This window comes from Mobula hypostoma, chromosome 10, assembly GCF_963921235.1.
Source record: "Mobula hypostoma chromosome 10, sMobHyp1.1, whole genome shotgun sequence".
In the NCBI taxonomy this organism is placed as follows: domain Eukaryota; kingdom Metazoa; phylum Chordata; class Chondrichthyes; order Myliobatiformes; family Myliobatidae; genus Mobula; species Mobula hypostoma.
In genome coordinates, this window is record NC_086106.1 from 80686794 (window position 1) to 80698879 (window position 12086).

The 12086-nt window shown below is 39.3% G+C and overlaps 1 protein-coding gene across 1 annotated transcript in view; it reads left to right on the forward strand.

The window, feature by feature from the left end:
* Nucleotides 1-12086, forward strand: part of LOC134352556 (ATP-binding cassette sub-family C member 5-like) — a 155937-nt gene that overhangs the window by 143432 nt on the left and 419 nt on the right. Inside the window, exons 28-30 of the mRNA XM_063059812.1 lie at nucleotides 1158-1271; nucleotides 5195-5359; nucleotides 10680-12086. The exon at nucleotides 10680-12086 is cut by the window's right edge and continues 419 nt beyond it. Of these exons, the coding sequence (XP_062915882.1) occupies nucleotides 1158-1271; nucleotides 5195-5359; nucleotides 10680-10799 (399 nt within the window). The 3' untranslated portion in view covers nucleotides 10800-12086. The remainder of the gene's footprint in view (nucleotides 1-1157; nucleotides 1272-5194; nucleotides 5360-10679) is intronic.

Consider the following 12086-nt stretch of genomic DNA (forward strand, 5'->3'; position numbering starts at 1 on the left):
GAGATGACAAGTTTTTTTTCCCTAAGGAACATACAATTACATGGACAATCTCAAGTGGTTTATGACCAGAGTTACATAATCTGGTATTTTGTGACAAGTTACAGTATATTTACATCAGTGGTTCAAATCAAATTGAACAACTATTTTGTATGTTTGTTGTTGATCATGCTTTATGATTGTATTGTGATTTAATTCCACCAAAAATTACAGAAGTTTGATTACTTCTATGATGAAAAGGATTTCACGTGGTTTAGCCATTCAGATGACACGGCTACCCACTTTATCCCACTGATAAGTTAGATTTGAAATATATATTTCTGTAACTGGCTATTTTTCATTTTTGCAACCCTTTCTTATTGCACATGTTCTATAGTAATGTGTACTTTCCAAATTCTTATGCGTTCCTTAAGTCAGAGTCAAAAGAAATTTATGGCACAGAATGAGGCCGTTCAGCTCACTGTAACTTATTTAGTTTTAAAATGCTGTGTAAAATCAGTGGAGAAAGATGGAACTTAAGCTACCAAAAGATGGTTTGAGATTGCATCTAATGTCAACAGGATTTACCATTATGGATTGATCGTGCCTTATTTGAATCATATTATCTATTCCTGGAATCAAGTGCATCTCATATAAACCAACAGGTACTTCTCAGTGATTATAAATGAATGCTTAAAATGCATCTTAGAATGCCATACTAGGTTTTTCTATTTGCCTGCCACTCCTTTTAAAGTTTTATGCACAAAGAAATTCGAATTATATAGACTGGCATTAATTAGAAAGCTTATTTTTGCCTACAAAATAACTTCCATTTATTTAGGTACAATATCATAATTTTATGTTGAGTATACACTGCCTACCAATTAGGTTCAGAGCTACAACTGGATTTCAAGGAAATTTTATGACCAGGAAGCAGGTGTATTATTGAACCAAAGAGGTGTCCCTCTACACTTAACCCGCACTGGCCCTAGCCTAAAAATATTAGGTACTGACATCAGTACATAAAATAGACATGTATTTAATTTCTCAAAATTAACAATTCTCAGATTGTAAATTTGACAAAATATTTGTAGTGGCAACGAAACTACATTTACAATTTTAAGATATTAAAATATAGAACAATTTAATTGACAAGATTGTTTGATATATGCATTTCACAGATTTTACAGCTGGAAGGGAAACTTGAATTTGAGGTCATGGAAAATGGAGAGAATTTTTCTGTGGGTGAGAGGCAATTACTGTGCGTGGCTCGGGCCCTTCTTCAACACAGCAAGGTAACAATTTTAAAAGGTATTCTGTAGTTTTCACTTTCAGGAAAAAATAATCACTTATTAATGGCTGGGCATCTTGGAAGGTAAATATGCTGAGGGATTGTGACTTGAAATCCAGAGTTTTGATATTTTAAGGTTGTAAATGATTTTGTATCAGAAAATAACAAGTAAGAACTAAAAAAGCTACTCATGTTTTTGAAGTGCTGTGGCACGTTATATGAAAGATCAGGAGTAATCGTTTAAATCTAAAGTTAATTATCAGGAATATGGTGTACACCAGGGGTGTCAAACTACTGGCCCATGAAGGGGTCCAATCCGGCCCACGGGATGATTTGGGGGGGAAAAAAGTATATTCACGACCATTTATTATGTATCTGTACGGCAACCGCTCTCTCCACCACCGTTGTCTGTGCCGCCTGCTGCACCGGCAGCTTTTTGTGTGTACTTAGAAAACAATAGGCGGCAGTTAACCACCCGCTGTGCATAAGCACCTACCACCCTGTACTGAAGACCACTGGGGCCCCACTTACGTCGTCAGACACAGTATAAACACACAGAGTACTCAGGTAAGTAACACCTGTAGCAAGGCTGAGACTGTTTGCTGCTGTGGTTCAAAATGCTTTCCAAGAAAAGAAAAGTTGACATCGAAGGTTGGATATTCAACGATAATTGGAAAGATCGTTTTTCCTTCTGAGGTCAACGGCAAACCTGTGTGTCTGATGTGCTCGCAACAAGTGGCTCTGGCAAAAGAGTACAATATCAAACAACACAATGAGACGTCACATGGAGAAAAATATGACAAGTACGCTGGACGACTCAGAATGCAAAAGGTAAACGAGCTTGAAGCAGCTCTGAAAAAACAGCAATCAATGTTCACCAAAAGTCGAGAGACTCATTATGGAGCGGTCAAGGCCAGCTATATAATTGCCAACAAGATAGCTGCTGCATCGAAGCCATACTCACAGGGGGAATTCATCAAAGCATGCATGCTAACAACGGCTGAGCTGGTGTGCCCTGAGAAGAGACAGGCTTTTGGTAATATCAGCTTGTTAAGAAATACTGTGGCAGAGAGAATCAGGGACCTTGCTGGAGATTTGAACAGTCAGCTAAAAGACAAAGTGAAGGCATTTATTGCCTTCTCTATTGCAATTGATGAGAGCACCAACGTGACTGATGTAGCTCAATTAGGAATATTTATTCCTGGTGTTGATGCATCTTTGACCGTCACTGAGGAGTTTGTGGAGATGATGCCCATGACAAACATCACAACGGCGAACAACGTTTTCTCCAGCCTCATCGAGGCCTTGGACAGACTGGGGGTTGACTGCAGTCACGCTGTTGGCGTGGCAACAGATGGCGCACTGTCCATGGTCGGGGAAAAGGCAGGTGTTGTTGCGAAACTCAGAGAGAAAGTTCAGACAGGGAATCCAGAGCAGGAATTCTGTAATTTTCATTGTATTATACACCAAGAGGTGTTATGTAGCAGGAGCCTGAAAATGGACAATGTCATGGATGTAGTAATCAAAACGGTTAATTTTATTAGAGCCAAGGGACTCAACCATCGGCAATTTGACAATCTTTTGTCTGAAAGTAATATTGGACACGGCCTACTCTACCACACTGAAGTCCGCTGGTTGAGCAGAGGGGTTGTGCTCAAACATTTTTTTCAATTATGTGTGGAAATTGGACTATTCATGAACGAGACAGGGAAGCCAGTGGCAGAGTTGGATGACCCAGACTGGCTTCATGATCTTGCATTTTTGGTTGATATAACAGAGCACTTAAATGTGCTTAATGTTAACATGCAAGGCCGCAACAAACTTGTTACAGAACACTACGACAGCATTTGTGCCTTTCAAATTAAATTAGGCCTGTGGGAGATGCAACTATCCCAGAGCAACCCAGCTCATTTCCCCTCTTTGCAGTCTGTGTGTTGCTCATGGGAATAATGACAACATGGACAGGTACAAGGACAAAATATCACGGCTGAAAAGTGAGTTTCAGAATCATTTCCAAGTCTTCACTCAGCTCAAGAAGGAATTCTCACTATTTTGCTCGCCGTTTGTCGTCAACGCAGCATCAGATGTGCCGGAGGAATTCCAAATGGAACTAATTGAAATTCAGTGTAACTCGGCTTTGAAATATAAATTTGAGACTGTGGGTCTGGACTCGTTCTATCAATACCTGGGACCGATGTACCCCAAGATAACAGAATTTGCGTCAAAGATCCTTTGCATGTTTGGGACAACATATCTGTAAGCAGGCGTTCTCCATAATGAACATTAACAAATCCAAACTGCGCTCGCAGCTGACATATAGATATCTAAATGACATTATGAAAATCACAACTGCCCAGAAACTGGTCCCTGATGTTGGCAGGCTGGTTAAAGCCAAGAGGTGTCAGATGTCTGGAAGCAGCAGGTGAAAAATGAGTGATACTGTTCGATGCACTGCGACATGTAAGCAAAATGCATTATGAAATATTGAGTGTCATTATATTGTGATTCATTCATTTTCTGACTTCTATTATTGTAAATGTGATCACTTCAATAAAAATTAGAGGCTAACTGTGTTCATTGTCTGAGTTTGATTGCTGGAAGCATGCTGATAAAAATTAGGTGCAATTGTGTAGCCTACCTTTACAATTTGTTTCATTAGGTCTACATTTGTGTCTGCTAATGTTCGATTTCAAATGGTTTATTAATGGAAAGGGTGTGGCTCACAAAACAATCTTAGCCAAAACAGCATGGTTTTTTCTCTCTCTCATCACAACTTTCTTGTAGCCTACGAATGTAAATTAATACCAATCATAAAAATAATGCTTGCTAGGCAATCTCCTTCATAAGAAACGAAATTCGTAAAGTGAAACACTTTGTAGTTGTAGCAGAGACTGAGATACATGAGAGCAGGTTGAAAAAACAAAGGCAACAAAAGCTGTGGGAGCATGCCTGCGTGCACAACTGATCCGGCTCACATGAAGTCACATTTTCCCCAATCTGGCCTGTGACCTAAAATGAGTTTGACACTCCAGGTGTACACCGTGAATGTTAAAGAGGCAGTTAAATACATCTCTGAAGAGAGAAAACTAATAATGGCATGAAGGCACTTTGGCGAGAAAGCTGTCAGTCAAAAAAATGTATTGATATCTAGAACAAACTCCAATTAAAAATTTGTCCCATCAAGCAAAGAAAAATTTTAAGTTTAGAGTTTGCTATAGAATACTTTGGGCATCAAGGTTTAAACTTCTGATTTAAATCATGTGAGTAGACGAAAAGTTACATTGGATAAAATATATCAGGGACTCATGTAAGTTATGTGAGCCAAAACAAGCTTCATTTCATGGACTCTTGCAGTCAGAGTAAATTTATTAACAGGAGTGAAAAGGTAAACGGATGATGAGTTTCTGAGTACAGCTTTCATAGCTGCATATGAAATTTTACCATGGTCTGCTCTAAGCTCCCTTGTCTTGCTTTCTTCTCTCTCTCTTCCTTTCTCTTTCTATGTCTGTCTCTCATACACACATTTTCTACATTCCATCTGCTGTAAGCTTTGATTACCTTGGGCTGGAGGGAGGAAGTACCAAGTTTCCAGAAAAAAAATCCTGAAATTTTCTTTCGTTATTTTGTCTCACCCTGACCTCCATCTCACAAATAAACTGTCTGGGAAGTCAGAACAAACTTAAAGGTAACTCACACAAAATGCTGGTGGAAACTCAGCCATGGGAAGGAGTACAGACGACATTTCGGCATTTTGTTGATCACAGCATTTTGTGTATGTTGCTTGGATTTCCAGCATCTGCAGATTTTCTCTTGTTTGTGAAGCTTATGGGTAAAGTACTTTGGTTTCAAATGTTTATATTTTGAATTCAGCTGAGCAGTAACATTCACTTCAGTATTGTAATTCTGAAATGCACTCTTTCAAATTAGATTTTACTTCTGGATGAACCTACTGCTGCCATTGATACCGATACTGATGTATTGATTCACAAGACCATTCAGGAGGCTTTTTCTGACTGTACAATGCTAATTGTAGCACATCGTCTTCACACAGTTTTGAACTGCAATAGGATAATGGTGTTGGACCAGGGAGAGGTAAGATCCCTTTGCTTGTCCAGGTTAGCATTAACAACCAGATCAGTTGTTTCAGACTGAAAGCTAATATGTTGATTTGCTTCAATTACCTGTCATGTCCCTGGTCTTGCCTTCTCCCTCTCCAGTTCTTTCACCTTCTATGTCTGTCTCTCACACACACGCTTTCTACATTCCATCTCTCTTACCCACAGCCACAGCGAGTCTGCTTCATCTCCTCACTGTCTCTTGTGCCTCTCTCTTTCTTTATGCATCTCTTTCCCTCTGCCCTCTGTTCTTATGCTGCTATAAATTCACTCATTAATCAATAGCCTTAACTTTTCCAACCATTTTTAGGGCAACATTAGTTAGAAAGTTCATATCATTACAGACGTTCAGTATCAAGCTTATTAGAAAATCCTACAAGAGTGCACAGAGAGGAGGAGGAACCTAACTAGCAGCAACTTCTGTATTTCTCTATTTAACCCATTAAACAACGATGAATCAGAGATTGGGAGAGAGAAAAGAGGTGACTCACTCAGGTTGGCAAGTGAGGATTAAAAGCAGTGCTTTGCAGAAGTTTCAGCATTTGAACAGTAGTGAATCAGATTAAAATAAGGCAGAGGCAAGCGGAGTGGCCTCTGTTAGAGCAGCCATTGTTAGAGTGGACAGTGCTAGAGTGGGGATTTTGAGGTTTCAGCGAGGAAAGGCTTCAGTGAGAGAAGGCGAAAAGCTGTAAGTATGTTTTTTTTCAGTTTATTGTTTCCTTCTTTATAATTGCCAATTTAAAGCAGTGGGGATTCCAAGCAGGGTAGTTGAATGCTCCTGTTGCGAGATCTGGAAAAGCAGAGAGACTTCTGGTGACCCTGATGACTTTACCTGCAAGAAATACATCCAGCTGCAGTTTCTAACACTCCGTGTTAAGGAGCTGGAGGTGGAACCAGATGAACTCCGGACCCCTCAGGAGGCTGAGGGGGTGATAGATAGTTACACCTAAGGTGCTGGACACAGGAAACTGGGTGACAGGAGGCTGAAAGGCTTTAAACAGCCTATCGAGTAACCCTGTGGCCACCCCCCTCATCAATAAGTATACAACTTTGAATACTTTTGGTGGGGGATGACCTGGCAGAGGAAAGTCAGCAGTCAGGTCTCTGGTGCTGAGTCTGGCTCTGTGGCTCAGAAGTGAAGCGGGGAGAAGAAGTGAGCTGTGGTATTAGGGGATTTGTTAGGGGAATAGAAAGGATGTTCTGTGGACGAGAACAAGATTCCAGGGATAACTCTGATAAAATACAAAGCATTCTTAAGTGGGAGGGTGAGCAGCCAGAGGTCATGGTCCACCTCGGCACCAATGACAAAGGTAGGAAGAGGAACAAGGTTCTGCAAAGTGAGTTCATGGAGTTTGGTGCTAAGTTAAAGGATCCCCAAGCTTATGATCTCAGAATTGTGTATATTTCAATGCAAGAAGTATTGTAGTAAAGGCAGATGAGCTCATAACATGGATCAATACATGTTATTATGATATTCTAGCTATTAGCGACACTTGGTTGCAGGAGGAGCAGCACTGGCAGCTCAGTATTCTGTGGTCTGTTGTTTTAGATGTGATAGAGCAGGAGAGGTTGAAGGGGGAGGGTGTCATTACTAGTCAGGGAAAATGTTATGGCAGTGCTCAGTCAGGACAGACTGGAGAACTCTTTTAGTGAAACTTTATGGGTGGAACTCAGGAATAAGAAAGATATGACCACATCAATGGTGTGATAATATAGATCACCCAACAGTCCGTGGGATTTAGAGAAAGAAATTTGTAGAGAGATCGCAGACTGTTGAAAGAAACGTAAGGTTGTGATAGTAGGTGATTTTAACTTTCCACATATTGGCTTGGACTCCCATACTGTAAAAGGATTGGATGGGATGGAGTTTGTCAGTTGTGTTCAGCAAAGTTTTCTTAATTAGCACCAGTACATAGAAGTCCAAATGAGAGATTGTGCAATATTTGATCTCCTATTAGGGAATGAGACAGGGGTAGGTGACAAAAGTTTGTGTAGGGGGAACACTTTGCTTCTGGCAATCATAATACTATTAGTTTCTAGGTATTTATGGAAAAGGATAGTGCTGACCTTCAGTTGAGATTTGAAGTTGGTGAAAGACCAATTTTGATGGTATCAAAAATTATCTGGCAAGTATGGTTTGGGACAGGATGTTTTCTGGCAAAGGTGTTCTTGGTAAGTGGGAGACCTTCAAAAGTGAAATTTTGAGCATATAAAGCTTACATGAGCATGTCAGAATAAAAAGCAAGGATAACAGGTTTAGGGAACCTTGGTTTTTGAGAGATAATGAGGCCCTGGTTAGGAAGCAAAAGAAGTTGCATAGCAGGTATAGACAGGTGGGAACAAATGAGGTACTTGACTATAAGAAATGCAAGAGAACGCTTAAGAAAGAAATCAGGAAGGCTCAAAGAAAACATGAGGTTGCTATTGCAGACAATGTGAAGGAGAATCCCAAGGGCTTCTACAGATATGTTAAGAGCAAAAGGATAGCAAGTGTCAAAATAGGTCCTCTGGAAGATCAGAATAGTAATCTATGCATGGAGCCAAAAGAGAAGGGGAGATCTGAAATGGATTCTTTGCATCTGTATTTACTCAGGAGATGGACACAGAGACTATTGAAGTGAGATAAAGTAGCCTTGAGGTCATAGACCCCATACAGATTACTGTACAGAGAGGAGGTTTTTGCTGTCTTGAAGCAAATTAGGATGGTCAAACCGCCAGGGCCTAACAAGGTGTTTCCTCAGACCATGTGGGAGGCAAGTTGCAGAAATTGTAAGGGCTGTAGCAGAGATATTTGAATCATCCTTTGTGACAGGTGAGGTTCCAGAAGATTGGAGGATAGTTAACATTGTTCTGCTGCTTATGAAAGGCTCTAAGGACGAACGAGGAAAATACAGGCCAGTAAGCCTGACATCAGTAGTGGGAAAATTATTGAAATGTATTCTATGAGACAGAATATATGAGCATTTGGATAGACAAGGAGAAATTAGGGACAGTAAGTATGTCTCTGTGCATGGTAGGTCATGTCTAACTAATCTTAAGAGTTTTTCAAGGATGTTACCAGAAAAGTTGATGAAGGCAAGGTAATGGATGTAGTCTACATGGACTTCAATGATTTTGGATGATAATGTGGTTAACTGGATTAGTAAATTTATGGATTACACCAAGACTAAGGGTGGACTGTGAGGAATACTATCAAAGCTTACCATGGGATCTGGACCAGCTGGAAAAATGGGCTGAAAAATGGCAGATGCATTTAATGCAGAGAATGTGAGGTGTTGCTCTTTAGGAGGACAACCAGGATAGGATTTACACAGTGAGCAGTAGTGTGGTAGAACAAAGGAATCTGGGAATTATAGGTCCATAATTGATTGCAAGTGGCATCACAGGTAGATAGGGCCATTAAGAAAGCTTTTGGTACCTTGGCCTTCATAGATCAAAGTACTGAGTACAGGATTTGGGATGTTATGTTGAAGGTGTATAAAACATTGGTGAGGCCTAATTTGGAGTATTGTGTGCAGGTTTGGTCACCTATCTACAGGAAAGATGTAAATAACGTTGAAAGAGTACTGAGAAAACTTAAGGATGTTGCTGGGACTGGAGAACCTGAGTTCCAAGGAAAGATTCAGTAGGTGAGGACTTCATTCTCTAGAACGGAGAAGACTGGAGGAAGATTTGATTGAGATATTCAAAATTGGGTGTTTGTAGATAGGTAACTGCAAGCAAGCTTTTTCCACTGAGGTTGGGTGAGACTACAACTAGAGGTTAAGGGTGGAAGGTGAAATGTTTAAGAGGAACATGAGGGGTATCTACTTCACTCAGAGAGTGGTGAGAGTATGGAACCAGCTGCCAGCACAAATGATGGATGTGATTTTGATTTCAACATTTAAGAGAAGTTTGGATAGGTACATGGATAGGAGGGATGTGGAGGGCTGTGGTCGGGGTGCAGGTCAATGGGACTAGGCAGGTAAAACGGTTCTGAATCGGCTGAAGGACCTGTTTCTGTGTTGGAGGTTTCTATGACTCTATGCTGATATCAAAAGTTGGCATCAGAATTACCTTGTCATAACAGCTGTTATCATTTTATTGTTACATCAAAAGGACAGTTTTTTTTAGTATTTTCCCCCTTGAGAAGCTATTCATGATCTCTATTCAGGATATAAAATAAGATACATTATATCGACATTCTGAACTTTCTTGAGAAAAGAGAAAATTCTATGGAGGAACAGCAAACGCAAGATGATGTAACTGAAGTTGATTTTTTGTTCATTATTCAAAAGAATACACAGTACAGAAACAAACCATGCACTATAATTAGTTCGTGCTAGCTCTTAAACCTCCACCCATCTTTCCTCGCCCAATTTTGTCAGTATAGGGCAGCGGTGGCACAACACTGACAGCAACCTGAATTCAATCCTAACCTCAGGTTCCGCCTTCATTGAATTTGTGTGTTCTCCCTCATGCTATGTGGGTTTCCTTCAGTTACACTCAAGTCTTTTCGGATCACTAAATCTGATAGTTGGTACTTTAACTGGAGACTGTAAATTGCCCCTACTGTGTCAGAGTGTGCGGTGGTTTCGGGGCTTGTTGACAGGAAAAGGGGAGGGATAAAATAAGATTAATATAGGATTACTGTAAATGAGTGCTTAGTGATTGGAGTTGAGTTAATGGACCAAAGGTCCTGTTTCTATGTGGTAATTGTTCCTTAAATATAATGCTCTTTTCCCTTCTCTTTAATATATTTATCTGGATTTCCTTTAATCTACCCAACATTTATTAAACAAGTGAGTGGATATCGGGGCACATCATAGCACTTGAGTACAGAATGAATGAAGACAGGATGAATCTGTCAGACAGGAAATTGACAGATCTAGCAGGTCCTGTCATGATTAATGATGTTCTATAAAAAGCCCCTGCACTTTTTGCCATTTTAGACTAGCCCTGGATTTAACTACAAGAATAATGTGAGATAATGAAAAAAAATACTCAACCTTAAAATGATATCGATAACTTAAAAGCTAAAGATTTCCAACAGCTAAAATAAACAATTAACCTTGCTACCAACTCTCACATATGGTGAAAGGCCAGTTGGGTAAAACACTAGAGATTATCACCATTAGTGCAGATTTGTCCCAGCATGAAGAGTTCAGAGTATATTATATTTTTTAAGAAGTTCTAATTGGGGTAGGATATGAGGAAAGAACAGCTTTTTATCAATTGAGATTGGGAGTGTTGATTTCTAATGACAGTATTGACTAGGAACAGAGTTAATGCTAAAAGAAATGTTCTGTGTTTATTAGATTGCTGAATTTGACAGCCCCGGAGTCCTGCTCTCTAATGACAATTCAAGATTTTATGCAATGCTTAGCTCAGTGGAAAACAAGATAATAGCTCCATCATCCAGCAGCAAGTCTCCTTGATCAGCAACCAAGTCTCAATTCTCCGCAGTTACTGGCCTGATTGTGATTCATCTCTGAGGGACCTTTATGATAATATTTAAGAAAAAGTTTGGGATGTTTTGTGGCTGGATAAAGTTATTTCAAGTAAAATGACACTAATGCATACATTATTTATTATATCTTGGAGGCACCACAATCCATCAAGTAATTTGCATAGTGGATATGCCTTTGAGAGGAATAGCAGAATGAAATGCATATAGAGTAATTGATTTAGTACAGTTTTGCCTAGTATTCTGTTTCTTGATAATGATATTTAAAATAGTTGTAGGTTGTTAAATTACTTGGTTCCTTTTCACTTTGTAAGTTAGAGCTTTTAAATTCCCATCTGAGGAATCATCCTTGCGAAAAGCTATTTTTTAAATGGAAGAAGAGCAAATGAATGGCAAACGCACACTTAGAAAACAGTGCATTGGAGGTAAAATAATTAATGAAAGGCTTTAAGGTGATCTTAGAATACTTAACTATCTTTATTGTAAACAGTAAAATATCCATAAGAAATGCATTTTCTTTTCCCTTGGCAATTCTTTGCCCCTCGTAATTTTAGATCTATAGAATAGGGACCTTTCCTCAATGCAATTTACACCATCATTAGAAGATCACACACTGTGTTGTGTTACTCAGTTGACTCCCTCTGTTGAGGCAGCAACAATTATTCCTCTAACCCACTCTTCATTGATAGATGAAGTTCACTCCATTGCAAATTGTATCCTATAATTCTCTTTCTGAGAACGGACACCAATATTTAACATATTTTGTACTATTTTATGAAAATAGAATGTTTTAGGATTAGGAGCACCTGATCTGTATAGTGATCCATTACAATCCTCGAGTGTGCTGTGCAAGCAGAGCTCTGAGTAATGTCAGGGAGGGAGATCTAACTGTAAATAATGTACTTACTTCACCGTCAAATTCTTTTAAACAGAATTATAGCTGTCAGTGGATCAATATTTACAATATTATTATAGTATTTTGAATAAGCTACAGTAATATTTTGATTTAAAGCTTTCAGCATGTAATTCCATTGCAACCAGAATCTGTTCCCGTAAAAAGGCATTTTCATAAAATCTATGGTGCTTGTATAGGGAAATTGAATGCAATCAGTTTACTAGGTAATGGTTAGGAAACTTCAGCATCTGTAAGATGTAAATAGTGTCAAGGTGATTCAGCAATGCCTGCAAGTCCAATAATGCACAGCGTACCTGTGGAAATTGAAAAATGGCCACTATTTCTAAACATGTTAAATAAGAA